The sequence below is a fragment of the Hyaena hyaena genome, unplaced genomic scaffold (assembly GCF_003009895.1).
Source record: "Hyaena hyaena isolate Hyena2069 unplaced genomic scaffold, ASM300989v1 scaffold_51, whole genome shotgun sequence".
NCBI lineage: Eukaryota > Metazoa > Chordata > Mammalia > Carnivora > Hyaenidae > Hyaena > Hyaena hyaena.
The window spans coordinates 2,179,126-2,195,907 of NW_024080683.1; the positions used below are offsets into that span (position 1 = coordinate 2,179,126).

A 16,782-nucleotide genomic window follows, 5' to 3' on the forward strand; every position below is an offset into this window, starting at 1 on the left:
GATATACTACCAATCGGTTTGTCTTTCCATCTGCTGATGGATTTGTGTACAAATCTTTGTGTAAACATATATTTTCATGTCTCTTATGTAAATGCCAAAGAATAAAATTGCTGGATTCTAGGGGCAGTGCAGGTTTAACTTAAAGAGAATTCTCTCGATGGTTTTTGGAAGTCCTTATATCATTTTACATTCCCACACAAGGTATATGTGGGTACCACTAGTTAGAAATTTAAAAAAAATTAATGTTTATTTATTTTTGAGAGAAAGGGGGTGGAGGGGCAGGGAGAGGGACACACAGAATCTGAAGCAGACCAGGCTCTGAGCTGTCAGCACAGAGCTGGATGCAGGGCTCGAACTCATAGACCAGGAGATCATGACCTGAGCCGAAGCTGAATGCTTAACCGACTGAGCCACCCAGGCATCCCAGTCTTTAAAAATTTTTAAGTTATTTATTTGTTTGAGAGAGACTGAGAGTGAGGGAGGGGCAGAGAGAGAAGGAGAGAGAGAATCCAAGCAGGCTCTGTGCTGTCAGCATGGAGCCCAATGCGGGGCTTGACTCACAAACTGTGAGAATATGACCTGAGCCAAAGCTGAGTTGGACACTCATCCGACTGAGCCACTCAGCTCCTTTATTGTTAATCTTCTAAATTTTGGCTACTGGCACATGTATAGTGGTATCTCAACAATGTAACTTTGGAGTCATTTATAACGTACACAGTATGTTAGTACAGTCGTACATCCAAAGTTTTCAAAAACAACTCAATGTGCATATCCTGACAGGAGAGCTGAAAACGGAGGCCCATCATGAGACACAAACAGGACCTTGCAGACACATTATCCGCAGTAATGACCAGGGTCCTGCCTTGAGTGCTGGCCACTCCAACCTAAGCAGTTTTTTTTTTAATTTTTATTTTTTTACAAATAGTTTATTGTCAAGTTGGTTTCCATATAACACCCAGTGCTCATCCCCGTTAGTTGCTTTCTAAAGACAACCGTATAGAGGTTTTGAGGTTTCCAATGTTACATCCTGAGAAAGAGGTTAGGGAGGAGAGAAAACCGTTTCCTGCTTCCAGTCCTAGGTTTGGGGGCTGCCAGCAGAGGCTCCTTGTCCACTGGGGCCAGAGGATCGACGGTACCGAGCGTCTTCTTCCCAGTATTGCATCCCCTGTAGGGCCAGCTTTGCTACACTCCTGAGTCAAGTTCATTGGCACAAAAGGTAACCCTAAAGAAAAACACGTTTCCCCCTCCGGGGTTGCCCCGGGTGGCGGCTGGGTCCCGGCAGCTTCTTGGGCACTTTACTTGCCATTCACACTCAAGTTTGGGGACACTCATCTGTCATTTCGTGGCTTGTTGGCGGAAAAGCATCAGTGCAAATACCAAGAAGCCTCAGCGGTAAGTCCGTCTCACGCAGGTCAGATGCCCCGTAATATGCGCAGTGTGACAGTTTAATCAGAGACTCGTGCGGTGGGTACCATTGCTTCTGCCCGAGAGGAGCAGACCTTTCTTCTTTTCAAGAAAGCTCTTTGCAGATAGCTATTAGGTTGTTGAATGAGGAGCTGCACAAAAGAAATGCTGGCTCCTTGTGGTCTTTCAGATCATTAAAAAGTTACCCAGGTGGCAAAACCAGTTATCATTTCCTAAGCTACAGCAGATGAAAAGAGCAAGATTGGACACCAATCTGAGGCTACATGAGGGCCAAGCCATCAGCCTGGAGTGAAAGAGAATTCATCAATTCAGTGGAATATAAGGAGTCGTGGTGATTACTTAGCATTGTGCGGGGAAGCCAACCTGTTGATTTGACTGAGTATTATGCTCTTCCGATGCTGGTCTGGCTTCCGAGAGTGTCACACAACCAACACTGATCACGGTTTTTGTCTTTATTTTTTATTTTTATTTTTTTTCCCCTCCCTTGTGGCACCTTGCACAGGGTGAAACTCTCCAGCTACCAGGAGCTGGCTGGGAAAAGTACAGTTAGGGCTGGGGCGGGGTGGGGGTGGGGGCGGTGCAGGGGGGAGGGTGTGAGTGTGAAGCGGATTCACTGCTAGGGCTGAAGGGCGCTCTGCTCTGAGACATCAAAACCTTTTTAGCGATGGTAAGTAATCAACCATGTGACGCTTTTCAGTTTCATTCCTGGGGAGGGCTCAAAGGGATGCCTTATGTATTTGGACGGATTTAAATTACAGTCTGTCTTACCTTCCCTGCTCTGCCTGCCAAGAAAATGTGTAGCCTAATCACAACCCCCGCTAAAATGTGTGGGTGCCATGCAGGAAAGCGTTCTAGGTCCACAGGCATTTTTTTTTCTGCTGCTTTTCTCAACCTGGCGGCCAATAGCCGTGTATGCCGGGGGCTGCCAGGGGGTAAAGGGAGGAAGGAAGAGGTGAGTGGCCATGAACTAAGACTCTGGCTTGAGGAAAGAATATTTCAGATGCCGCAAAGGGGGCTTAAAAGCTATCTGAATTATTGAATTTTGGTTTAAATATCGAGATGACTGACATGCCAGTGTTGGAAATGAGGACACCTTTCCACCACAGAGGAAGACAGCTGTGGATCTGGGCAAGCCTCTTACCTTCTCTTACCTTAAATCTGTAAATTGAGGAAACTGGACATCAATTTCAAAAGGTTTTTTATTTTTTTATTTTTTTTGCCTCCAGACCGTTGTTCAAATAAAAGTTGATCTAGAAACACACCCTCAAATCTTTTTTTACCTCCAGATTGTTATTCAAATAAAAGTTGATGCAGAAGCCCCCTTCAAAAAATCTTTTTTTTCCTTCCAGACCATCATTCAAATAAAAATTGATCTAGAAGCTCAATAAACAAAACAGGTAAAAGGGGTGTTGTTCTCCTAACCATCAGGAAATGCAGGTGAAACTCACAATGAGATACCACCTCACATCTGTTAGCAGGACTATTTCCAAAATATAGCAAATAGATACGTGTTGGTGAGGACAGGGAGAAATTGGAACCTTTACACACTGTTGGTGGGGATACAGAATGGTGTAGCCACTCTGGAAAACAGTGTGGAGTTCTCACAAAATAAAAAGAGTTATCTTGTGATCTGTCAGCCTGGCTTCTGAGTGTACATCCAAAAGAAGTTACATCAGCTTCCTGAGATACAGCAACCTCACTGCAGCAGTCTTCACAAAAGCCAAGCCATAGGGGCACCTGGGTGGCTCAGTTGGTTGAGCGTCCGACTTCGGCTCAGGTCATGATCTCACGGTTAGTGGGTTCGAGCCCCGCATTGGGCTCTGTGCTGACAGCTAGCTCAGGGCCTGCAGTTGGCTTTGGATTCTGTGTCTCCCTTTCTCTCTGACCCTCCTCTGCTCATGCTGTCTCTCTCTCTCTCTCAAAAATAAATAAAAAATATTTTTAAAAAAAGCCAAGCCATAGAAATAATCCAAATGCCCAACCACAGATGAATGAAAAAGATATGGTAGATATGCACACAATGGAATAGAACTCAGCCTTTAAGGAGAAGGAATTACTGCAATTTGCAACAACAGGGATGAATCTGAAGGGCATTATGCCAAGTGGAGTAAGCCAATAATAGACAAACAATGCATGACGTCATTTATACAAAGTATCTAAACTAGCCCAACTCAGGGAAGCAGAGAATGGAACTGTGGTTGCCAGGGACTAGGAAAGGGGGAAATGAATTTCTTGAATGGATGTAAAGTGTGTGTTATGCAGAGCACCTAGCTGGTTCTGTCAGAAGAATGAGTCACTCTTAATGTTGGGATAGTGGGTTCAAGACCCACACTGCATGTAGAGATTACTTAATAACCCTAAAATAAATCTGTGTTATGCAAAATGAGTACATTCTAGAGATCTTCTGTACAAGGTAGTGTTTGTAACTAACAATGTGGTATTGTGTACCTTTAAAAAAAATGAGATCTCATGTTAATTGTTCATATAAAACACAAACACACACACAAAAACAGAACACAGGGACATTTTGGGAGGGGAAGGACATATTGAGTCCCTTGGTAAAGTGATGGTATCATGGATATGTGTATATGTCCAAACTTTTCAATGTATATAATAGTTGTGTGCAACTATAAAATATCAATTATACCTCAATCAAGCAAAAAAAAAAAAAAAAAAAAGAAGGGGTATAAAGGGAACTAAAAAGCTAACTCGAAAAGATATCTGTATTCCTATGTTTACAGCAGCATTATTCTTACAACCAACGCATGGAAACTATACAAGTGTCCATCAGTGGATGAATGACTATAAAGGAGTTGTGGTATATGTACACAATGGAATGGTATTCAGCCATAAAGTATGAGGGAATCGCTACCATTTATGACAACATGAATGCTCCATGAAGGGATTATGCTAAGTGAAATAAGTCAGAGAGAAAGACAAATTCAGTAGGATGTTACTTACATGCAGAATCTTACATGCAGACAACAAACATGACTCAACAAACTCCCAAATACCAACAAAGTCATAGAAAAAGAGATCAAATTTGTGGTTACTGGAGGTGGGGGTGAGTGGGGGAAAATGGTCAAAGGGTCCAAACTTTTACTTTTTAAGTGAGTACTACAGATATAATATATAACACACTGACCATAGCTAACACTGTTGTATGATGTATAGGAAAGTTGTTAAGAAAGTAGATCCTCAGAGTTTTCATGGCAAGGAAAAATTTCTTCTTTTCTTCCTATTGTATCTGAATGAGATGACAGGTGCTAAATGAACCTATTGTGGTAGTCATTTCACCAAACACGTAAGTCAACCTATCACACTGTATACCTGAAACTCATACAGTGACATCTGCTAATTATTTCTCAATACAACTGGGAAAGAAAGCCAACTGATGTTAAAAATAAAAGCAAAGTTTTTAAAAGTCGAAAAAAAACATGGAAAAGTCAATCCTGTTGCTTTTAACCAAGTCTCAGTGATGTGCACAATGCATTCTGGCTTCTAGCCTATCCGGCTGTTTACTAAACGGGACGTGATAAAATCTCTCCATCATGAAAAGAAGAGGGTGTTGCCACCACTGTAGGGAGCTTGGGGCAGGGGGCCTCTCCAGCTGTTCCACCCAGCTCCCTTACTTGTCCAACTCAGGCATTGTGGGAAATCCTTTTGGGGGGCCGTTTCATCTCTGATGTTATGTAACCCCAGTAATTCTCAAAGTGCAGTCCCCTGACCAAGCATCAGCAACAGCAGAACTTCTAAGAAATGCGACCGCTTGGTCCATATCCGGGTCCATACCGAATCAGAAACTGCCGGTGGGACCCAGCAATCTGTGTCCTAGAGCCTCCATAAAGGACACAGTTTTGTGACACCTTGATTTTATCTGACGTTCAGAACTATAAGGCAATGCATTTGTATTGTTTTAAGCCACTAAGTTTGTGCTATTTGTTATAGCAGCAGTAAGAAGCTAATACTTGTCAGGGTCACATGGCCATTAGGCTGTGGATCAAGGCTACAATCCTACCCTGTCTGATTCTAGAATCATCTTAATCCTGGCAAAGGTGTTTAGAGCCTACGTTATAAGGAACTGAGTACTGAGTGCAATGAAGAGGCAAGGATACTTTCTCCCACGTTGACCTTGCTTTGTCTGTCACAAATCCAGCTATAAGAAGGGTTCTCATTTCCTGGGTAGGGTTTTGGGGCAAATGAGGTGGCATTCCACTGGATTTCTTTAGGTTGCTCCTCTGCTAAGTGTGTTACTAGCTGATGTGGCCAATGGAAGAGGGTTTCCCTCTTACATGTCTTACATGGCAAACCTGTCTGCCCATTTATTTTATTTTTTAATGATTAAAAAAATTTTTTTATGTTTATTTATTTTAGAGAGAGGGAGAGAGAGACAGTGTGAGTGAGGGAGAGGCAGACACAGAATGCGAAGCAGGCTTCAGGCTCTGAGCCATCAGCACAGAGCCTGACATGGGACTTGAACTCACAAACTGTGAGCTCATGACCTGAGGTGAAGTTGGATGCCTAACTGACTGAGCCACCCAGGTGCCCGTCTGCCCGTTTAAATGCTTCACAATCACTTCCTTGATGAGAAAAAGATGGTTTTTCTTCTGGATCTTGGAAGAACTCTCTAAAGGGTAGGTGGTCCAGCTTCTAGTCAACACATTAACCTCTTCATCTCCAAGGGAGCCATGAGCCCCTGGACGTTCATAAGCTGTGTCCCATCTTCAAGACCTACCACATCCAAGGTTCTTCATTATCTGTAATATGGGGATGATATTATCTGCCCCAAGTCTCTCACAGATTCTTCTAGAAGAACTACATGTTTATGGATGTAGACATGCATCCTAAAAGTTCAGCTATGCAAAATGCTTATTATCGTTTCGTTAACAGATTCCTTGCTGCCACCTTTTAATTTCATTGTCAGTGCAAAAATAAAAAGTGTTGATGGGCTGGATGGAACTTCATGACTCAGGCATTTGGTGTCTGTGGAGAATGAGAAGGAAGTAGAAGTAAGCCGTAGGAGACACTAAAAATACTGGAGAAAAAAAGCTAGCTCAAAGAGTTGAAATCAGGATAAACTCAGTAAACTTCAAAGTATATGCTCTTTCAAGGGTTCAGGATTAAAAATTAGAAGTGTCTTTCAAGAATTGGCCTTCAAAGTATTTTGTGAAGAGATTATCAACACATATAAGACGAGGAATCGTGTAAGAACCGAAGGGCTTCCAAAAATCTCCTTGTTGCCAGTAAGAGGTGAGGCACAAAATGATGGCATTTCAGGTCTTTCACGCCTTAGGATTCAAATTCGAACCCCACCTCTTCTCCAGCAGTCTTCCTGACCTGCCCAGGCGATGGGAATTGTTCTTGGCCCAGAAGCTTCTCATCCCTGCCATTCACATGTTCTCACTGTCTTGTGTCAAGAATTTCAGTTGTTTGAAATCCAGCTGGATTGTAAACCACTTGAGAGGAGAGATCGTGTCCTATATGTATGCTGTGTCTTCACGGGGCTTCGAAAAGAAGGCACATCGCGTCAGGTGGTGTAGTCTGTTTCTAGATAGTCTTTGCTCACACCTAAAGCACAGGTGACAAACTGCCCTGTGGTCTTGTCTTCACTTTTAGTATCATCGCATGTGCTCCGTCACCTCCTGGATTTACTATTACATCTTTACCTCCGTCTTCCACCAGCTTCCTGTCTATAGCCCAAAGTTAAGATCTGGGATCTTGATCTTCTACTATCTGCTATGGCATATGTTACAGATCTTTGCTTCAGGACCGTGGGACTCATTCGCCCAGCTGCTGTAACAGTGGCAATGATGGCTCTCAGCTGGGTCTTGTCTTACCAAATTCCCTCCACCCACACAGCCGCCTTACCCAAAGCCACAGCCCTTCCCAAGGGAGTGCACATAAAAAAGGTGTAGAATGAAAAGCCCTTGCCTCAAGGTGATTCAACTCCAATGGGTAGGTGGAGCTTAGGAACTCCTGTGCAACTGGATGTGCACTTTATTCCGACCGTATTGCAGCTCAACAACTCTGTTGTGCAGTATCAGCCCGCCTCCTTCATTTCTCCACACGTCAGGTTCCTCTGCAATACACTTCCTCCACGCAAATCTCTGCATCAGAGTCGGTTTCCTAGGGAACCCGTTCTGTGACAGATCTCACACATAAATACGAGAAAAATAAACAATGCCCACAGCACGAGAGACTGGGGAGGGCGCCTCACCTAACATCAAGCCAGTCCAATCTGGTTAAGGCTCCCAATGCCCTGCAGCAAACACAGCCACCAGCCTGGCCATCCTATGCCAACAAAGTGAAGTCTGGTCACCTGTGTCCTCTCCATCGGTGCTTCCCACCAGAACTTTCTGCAGTGATGAACACATTCCCTGTCTGCCCTATCCAACACAATAGCCTTCGGCCACTTCAGACCGCGGAGCACTTGAAATGCAGCTAGTGTGACTAAGGTATTTTATTCTTAAAAATTAACTTCTATTTAAATAGAAAGCCACATGTGTCTAGTGGCTTCCATTAGGAACAGGACAGCCCTAGATTGTGAATCAGGCAGATCTAGAAAGGCAGCATCTCAATGGTTCGATTTCCACCTGTCTTTACTCCTACTTCTCCATCATCTAGAAATCCGTGGTCTGACTCCTTCAAAGTCATCCTAATGAGGCAGACAGAGGAACTACGTACCGGTAAAGTCTAATTATTAAGTGGCCCAATAATGATTATGGATATTGTTAAGTCTTGGTGCCAGAGAGCTCTGTTGTCAGTTTAAATTGGTTTTAACACATTTATTTATTGATGATTGCCTACCCTTCTGGTCTTGGATTCCCCTGGCCCTCCAAGGAATTAGATGAAGAGACATGATGTGTGTTTGTGTACAATTTAAAGTAAGGAATACCCCCCTTCTTGACTGTGGATGTGTACACATTTGATTAATTCCCTTTTCTTTGACCTCTGGTCTAAATGATCCTGGAGCTTCAGCTCTACGTTTCCTACATAAGAAAGCAAAAAGAGAGAAAGACAAAGCTGCCAATTTGAGGTAGGCAGGTTGGGAACCCATGAGAGACCTTTAGTCCTGCTCTGTTTCTTGGACAAGAATGATCACTTATTACTGACCCAGAAATGTCAGATGGGGCCCAAGGTCACAGCACAGGGCTGCACCTGGACAGGTTCATGACTAGCCCACAAAAAACAACTCTGTGTATGTGCCCTCCAGATAAGGGGTCATTCCCATCCTCCTGACATCTGAGGGTCAGCCTGGACGGAATCCGTGTGAGCTACTGAGAGCAAATGAAATTGAATTCAATGCAATTTGAAAATATTCTGTTTACTTAAAGCCCAGAAGCCTGGTGTGAGAAGAAGAATCCAGGCACAGGCGATGTAGTTAAATTTGTTCATTTTTCTTTCTTGCTGCAATTTTATCTTTTCTGAGCAATTTAATGAAGACTCCAGAGGAAAGAATTAAATGTCTGCTGGTTCAATTACCAAATAATGAAAAGGTCGAAAGGAGCCCCATGCACTGTGCACTGAGCCGCTCTAAAAGCCTTTGCTTGCAGTGAAAATCTTCTATGTGTTGTTCACACTTGAATTTTGCCACCCACGAATTGTACAGATGAGTGTCGGTGTAAGAAGCAGAAATCAAGAGCGGGGACAGGTTGCCCTCCACAAGGGTGAAAAGGCCTGGCCCACGGAAGCATCTCATGACCGTCACGGGGGAGGTTATAAACTTCATCACGAAGGACCAGGCTGGCATTAAATCCATCCTTTGAGAAGGTTCTAATCACTTTAGGCCCTGAATGCATTAGAACTAGCCTGTCCTTGGGGCTACACGGAGGGTACATCTCCAGGGCCAAACAGACCTGCCGGCAAGGAGTTCAAGGACTCTGTATAGCCTCGCCAGCATCTGAAAAGCTCCCCCCGCCCCCAACCTGCCCTAACTATACACAGAAAACAAAGATTATAGAAACACAAAAATCGTCTACAGAAGCAAAAACCAAAGATAAAATAAAACTATGGTTTTGGGAATTCAAGCTTTAAAAGTCAAGTCTCTTTGGAAAGAATAGGCAAGCAAAAACGCAGTTCGGTATAGGCTCTTTTTGCCCCAACACCGAGGTGCCTGTCTCTCTGCTCATGCCGGGGCTTCGCCAAAACCTTTGGATCAGTGACATCGAAAGACTCAATGGACAAGTCATGGTACAGCTGTTTTTTCATCCTTAAATTAAGTTCTTCTTTGGTTATTTGAGAGAGTAGCCTCAGTTTTAGGAAATACACACTGAAATGTTTGACGATGAAGGGCCGTAATATGTAGCACTGACCCACAGTAAAAAGCGTGTGTGTGTGTGTGTGTGTGTGTGTATGTGTGTGTGTCCACCTTTATCTCTATCTACATAGATGGAAACATTTACATACATGTGTATACATACTTGTGGGAGGGACGATTCAGAAACCAGACTACCTGATAGAGCAAGTGGAAGAAAACGTGAACAATGGTTGAATGTAGGTACAAAGAATTTGGGCAGCATTTGAACTATTTTTATTTTTACAACTTACCCGCAAGTTTGAAGTTGTTCCAAGTGTTAAACAGTGCCAAAAGTATTAAATCGTTTAAAAAGTTTTGATTCTTTCTCTTTTCCTGTGGATTACGTCTTGCTAGATATCCTTTTAATTGTACATTCTGGCTGACAGTGCTTGGGAGGTGGCACTCTGTGAGAAGGCAACAGTTCTGGGGATATGTGTTATCAGGATGAGGATTCTCTTGGAGAAACCAATCACAGAGATGATTCTAGAATGGCCCCTCCTATGGTGTGCTAGTGCCTACTCAGAGTTTATGCTGGGATTGGAGATGGGATTACAGATAGGGAATGCAAGTGTAACTCTAGATGAATTCTTCTCTTCTAATACTACAGTCAACAGTATTATGTTTTCAAGATTTTAAAAATCACTAATATGTCTCAAATCATGTTAAAATATATGTTAGGGGCACCATTAAGCGTTAGACTCTTGATCTCAGCTCAGGTCATGGTCTTGTGGTTTAAGAGTTCAAGCCCTGCTTCAGGTTCCAGACTGACACTGTGGAATCTATTTGGGATTCTTTCTCTCCCTCTCTTTCTCCCCCTCCCCTGATCATGCACACTCTCTCTCAAAAATAATAAAAAAAACACAAAACTTAATAAATATAGTAAATATACATGGAAACAAACTGTATGAGAAAAAGAAAATCACTAAATTATTTATGCTACTTTTTTTGAGGGGTGGTGTCTGAAATGAGAGACACTTGGATCATTCTCATATCAGAAAAGAACCTCTCTGGGGACGGCTGGGTGGCTTAGTCAGTATATCGGCTCAGGTCACCATCTTGTGATTCGTGAGTTTGAGCCCCCATCAGGCTCTCTGCTGTCAAAGTCTGCTTAGGATCCTCTGTCCCTCTGTCTCTGCCCCTCCCCCGCTTGTGCTCTCCCCCAAATAAATAAATATTAAAAAAAAAATAGTATCTCTCTGAAGACTGATCTTAATCAGTACTGCTACTCCTATATTCCCAAAAAACACAACTGTGGGACATCACTGAATGACTATGTGATTAAATGATTGAGCAGCACCTGAGATAAAGTTCTATGCTCACTTCCGTATCCTTAGGAATTCACTTTAAGATGTATGAAAATCTAAGCAGAGGCATCTTTATAGATTCTCTCTTCATAAGCTTCTATTCTCTTCTCCTTTATTTAGAATTCCATAAAGTTTAGTAGGATCATAAAGAAAAAGGTGAGGGGCGCCTGGGTGGCTTAGTCGGTTAAGCGTCCGACTTTCGCTTGGGTCATGATCTCACAGGTGGTGGGTTCGAGCCCCGCGTCGGGCTCTGTGCTGACTGCCAGCTCAGAGCCTGGAGCCTGTTTCAGTCTGTGACTCCCTCTCTCTCTGACCCTCCCCTGCTCACGCTTTCTCTCTCTCTGACCCTCCCCTGCTCACGCTTTCTCTCTCTCTCTCCTAGAAATAAATAAAACATTTAAAAAAAAATAAAGAAAAAGGTGAGGTACCAACCAGAAAAAGATATTTTTCATACATATAACAGAATAGGATTAATACCCAGAGTACCCATGCCTACAAATCAATGAGAATTAGAAAAAGAATTCAAAATAAAAATTGTCAAAAAAAACCCCCAAAAACCTTGAACAGGTATTGCATAGAAGAGAAAGCACAAATGGCCAAAATGCTCTGCCAAGATGCTCAAAGTCATTAGGAAGTGGAAATTGCAAATTAAAGTGCAAATACCATGTCATAAATACCAGATGGGCAAACATTCCAAAGCCTGACAGGAGCAAGTGCTGACAAAGTTGAACAGTGGCCTTCTTGTTTACTGTGGGAGGCAGTGAAAGCTGGGAGAGCCACTGTGGAAAACAACTGGTCCTTACAGAGCAGAGTTGAAGGTATGCATGTCCTACGACCCAATGATTCTACTACAGGGAATATACCAAGAAGCTCCATCAAAAATGCAGTGGAGGTGGTGTTGTTCCAGAATATTCCTAACCACACTTGTATACTGGTGGCCATCCAAAGTTGGCCAACAGAACAGGAAACTAGCCACTTGAGACATCTCATACAACAGAGCACATCCAGCACTGAAGATAAAGAAACAAGTTCTACATCCACAAAATGATCATCAGGAACATGATATTGGATGAAAAAAACAAATTATAGAAGAATATATACACTAGGATTCAATTTATGATAAGTTTATGAAGGTTTTTTTTTTTTTAACGTTTATTTATTATTGAGAGACAGAGAGAGACAGAGCATGAGCATGGGAGGGGCAGAGAGAGGGGGAGACACAGAGTCTGAAGCAGGTTCCAGGGTCTGAGCTGTCAGCACAGAGTCCGACGTGAGGCTTGAACTCACAAACCTCAGATCATGACCTGAGCCAAAGTCAGATGCTTAACTGACTGAACCACCCAGGTGCCCCAAGCATTCGTTTTTAGGGATAGAAACATATAAGGTAAAACTATATAGAACAAGGGAATGAGAAACAAAAATTCAAGACTGTGGTTACCTCTGTTTAGAGAGGAAAGGAGAAGCAATCAAGAGGAGACATATGGACCTTGAATAGAAACGCTAATGGCCTAGTTCTTAAAAGAAGTAGATGGCACATGTTCATTGTATCATTATCCTTTATACTCACCCAGTTTACAAATATTCCTTGGCGTACATCCAATATTCAATAAAAACAACTTTTATGAATTGGTGAAAAAGCCAAAGACCAAAAATAGTTTATCCAAGACTCGTTGGAAGGGAAAACAGAGTAAAATACCAGGCCAGCCATGAGGCCCTTGCAGTCTTTCCCTCCGAACACGCCATACTGGTTTGTCTCTCTGTGATTCTTCTTTGTTCACTAGATCCGAAACCGACCGCCACTCTGAGTGACCAGTTGGCCCCGGCCGGGGGAACATTTCATGATGTTCCTGAGGAGGAACGACGGAGCTTCCCTCTCTGTTATCCCACTCCTCATTAAAATTCAAGCCTCCTCCAGGTGGGAATGACAAGCACAGTAGCCTGTTCACACGCGCGCACACACATATCCAATCTCTGCAGCTTGGTCGGGTTATTATGATATCCAATCAAGTATTACCTAAAGCCATTATAGCCTGACTTTTGCCTTTGACTTATTCTCTAGTATTTGCACACATTTAATAATGATAACAGACAACCACAGTTAAAAGGAAGCATCTCTCTATCCTCCAGTCTATGCCTAAAATCTGAAAAAGCTCCTTAAAACAAAGACATCTGTCTATGCTCTGAATACAACCACGTAGCAACAGCCCCTGAAACGTAAACTAAAATTTAAAGTGACTGGTACAGGGCTACCTGGGTAGCTCAGTCAGTTAAGTGTCTGACTTTGGCTGGAGTCATGATCTTGTAGTTTGTGGGTTCGAGCCCCGTGTCGGGCTCTGTGCTGACATTTATGAGTCTGCTTGGGATTCTCTCTCCTCTCTTTCTGCCCCTCCCCTACTCATACCTGTTTGTCTGTCTGTCTCTCTCCCCAAAATAAATAAACATTAAAAAAAATTAGGGATCTAGAATGTTTAAAAAAAAAACCTTAAAAAAATTAAGGTGAGTGGTACAGCTTGTCAGTACAGCACTTAAGAATAAGATAAATCCAGCTCCAGGAAGTCTGACTCCTTACCTTGGTAGGTCATTAAAGATAAAAAAAAAAAGCATTCATCCCTCCCCTGGTCCACCTGTCCCCCAGTGGATGGGGAAGAAGAAAGTTTTGTTCTATTTTCAGTATCATGAATTTCTTTTTAATGTTTATATATTTTTGAAAAAGAGAGAGACAGAGAGACAGAGTATGAGCAGGGGAGGGTCAGAGAGTGAGGGAGACACAGAATCTCAAGCAGGCTCCAGGCTCTGAGCTGTCAGCACAGAGCCCGACTCAGGGCTTGAACTCGTCAACCGCGAGATTACGACCAGAGCCGAAGCTGGATGCTCAACTGACTGAGCTACCCAGGTGCCCCAGGATCATGACATTTTTCAAAACCTGTTTTCCTATCAATTACTACAGTGAAGTCTAGCTTCTCTTAGCAGTAAAATTCCAACAGGAAAAAATAATTAGACTAGTAAAACAAACCAAAAATAGCTCCTAAATGACCCCCTGGGAGAGTCTATCACTCAGTCCCCTGAAGTTTCATAGAGACTCAGTTAGGAGATCCTGTAAAAATACAACCACTTACCTCAGCATATTGTGCAACTGAACTGGCTTCGACGGCGTACACTCTCCTAGCGCCAGCCTGCACGGCAAAAAAGGACAGTATTCCTGATCCACAACCAACGTCTAGAACAACCTGGAAGAAAAAGCAAGACAGTGAAGGGTTGAGAACATGCACAGGGATGTTGGCTCCATGCCAGCTTTGAGCGTGACCATGAGACTTGAACCCCAGCTTTGCTATTTACAAGTGGTCTTACCTTGGTCAAGTTAGGGACTTCTGTGAGACTCCTTTTTCTCAGATGTTTAATAGGGTAATAATACCCACTTTTTAAGGTTTGTTGTAGGGATTAAGTAACAGGAAGTGTCTACATAGCACATGGCAGGTAACTGGTATTTTTCAAATCACTGCTATTATTATTATGGTGTCTCTGTCACATGAATCACTTTTAGGATGTCTAGGGCCAAGAAAGTAAAGTGTCACGAATGAGCTCGCCCATCAAATCTGTTAGCACGAACAAAATGAAAACTGTCACCGATAATTTTATGTTTTTATACATTTTGTGTTTTATTTTACATATGTAAAATTTTTATATATAAATGTATTATATAGTCATATGCGTATGTATTCAGAAAGAACTGAAGATTAAGTCTTCAAAAATCCAAAAGTGAAGTATGTGCTTGCTTTACTTGTGGGCCCCTCCACCAAGGTTGGGAGGTTTACGAATGGAGGTAGGAGGGTATTAAGACAGGGGGAGATGGGAGTCTCAGAAACTTCGTCTATTCTCTGTGTTCAGACCTTGGACTTCCCAAGAAAGTCCCCTTTACTAGCACAGGGGCCCAATTCTTGGACCGACCTGCTGAGAAGGAAGAGGTACTGGGCACCGTCCCCAACCATGACTGAGGCCAAGGCCCAAATTTCCATCTGATCACTGAGATTTCAGGTGACTGTGTTCCTGCCACATCAGTGACTCTGACTCTTGGCATCTTTCAGCACTGACTTTGAGCCAGACGTTTTGATTGGCTCTAAATCCATATAAGAAACATTTGAGTAAATAGCATTAGTAGGCCTACTTTGGAGAAGACCACATTGAGATTCGGACATGGACCAGCCAGCCCAAGGTCACCAAGCAGCAGACTGGGGAGTTAAGACACGCATCTGGGCGTTTCTGCCTTCCACGTGCACGTTCGTGAAAGCATCCCCGCTTACTGAAATCCATCTTTAGAAGTCTGACATCTTCACCCAGCAACACCAATAGGCAATGTTTGACAAGGAAACAAAGTATTACTTCTTGTAGGACACTTAAAAAAGATTTTTTTTTTTAACTTTGAGAGCAGCAAAATTTTTCCAAAAAAATAGGAAATATCAAGAGGGGGCGTGTGTGCACATGTCTGTGTGCATCTGAATCGTAGTGTCACGCTGTGCTGACACAGATACCGTGCCATTACTCTAAGAGAGCGTGCTGCCAGTGACGGCTTCACAGTGCTCACGTCTATTAATTTGAGAACTGTGGCTGTATTCCATATGGTTTCCTAGGGTTTGGGTAATTAGGAGCATTACCAATTTAAAATGTCACCCAGTCTCTGGAATTTGCTGTCAGGCTGTCTATACTTTTAGAAAATACCAACATTCCCTTCCCCTCTTCCTCCCTAGGAAAGGCATCACCTTCACATGGCCCTGTTGCTTTGCAAAAACACCTGTGGGCACTGTTTAGAGAGTGCAGGCTATTAAAGTGGGGAGTACAATCCACAGCACCCCCCTCCTCCCCCCATAAAAAAAAAGATATACCAGATCCAGAAGACCCTTTCTGGAGCCTTATTCAATAAAAATATAAAACTTCAGGGGCACCTGGGTGGCTCAGTCAGTTAAGTGTCCAACTTCGGCTCAGGTCATGATCTCACAGTTCATGGGTTTGAGCCCCGCGTTGGGCTCTGTGCTGACGGCTCAGAGCCTGGAGCCTGTTTCAGATTCTGTATCTCTCTCTCTGACCCTCCCCTGCTCACGCTGTCTCTCTCTCTCCCTCAGAAATAAATAAAACATTAAAAAATAAATAAAATAAAACTTCAGATTCCATGCCCAGTCCAAGCTATGGATGCAAAAGTAAGACCCAATGAGAATTGCACCTGTTTGCTCTGGTGACAGGTGCCCAGAAACGTGTGAATGGTGTTCTGTGTCTCTTTTATTAGGGAGCTGTGAAGCACATCTTCGAACAGCATTTTTCAGCTCTCTTGACTGTGCAGATTAAAAACCAAAGAAATGTTTGCCACGAGGAGAGAGAGGAGAAAGGTAATGGGGAGAAAGGGGAAAAGGTCACAGATGGGAGGGAGCCTGATGCATGCGGTTCAGGCTTTGCCGGAATTAGTCCACTTGGTAAGCTTTCGCAGACCCAGACCATCTCTAGAGAAGAGATGAAAAATGACAAACGAAGGCAATTTCCCAAATACCTTATTTCTATACCTATTTTCAGGCCAAGATAACCTTAATCGTTTGGTTATTTCAACACAGTGCATAGGCCTTGGAAAAGAATCTGATCTTTTCTTAGCATTATCCAGATAATGCCATCTGCTTTCCACTCGTGTATATAGGTAAAAATAAGGGAATTTTCAGTCTGGGGCTGATAGGAGAGGGTAGGGAGAGGAAGGAACATTGTGTCTCATCTATGTAAGCC

General features: G+C 43.0%; 1 protein-coding gene across 4 annotated transcripts in view; it reads right to left on the bottom strand.

Moving 5' to 3' along the window:
- The window catches only part of LOC120230979 (histone-arginine methyltransferase CARM1-like), a 253,326-nt gene that overhangs the window by 67,689 nt on the left and 168,855 nt on the right, over positions 1-16,782 (bottom strand). For all 4 annotated transcript variants that reach the window (XM_039230824.1, XM_039230823.1, XM_039230825.1 and 1 more), the window contains one exon: positions 14,142-14,252. In XM_039230824.1, the coding sequence (XP_039086755.1) occupies positions 14,142-14,252 (111 nt within the window). The remainder of the gene's footprint in view (positions 1-14,141; positions 14,253-16,782) is intronic.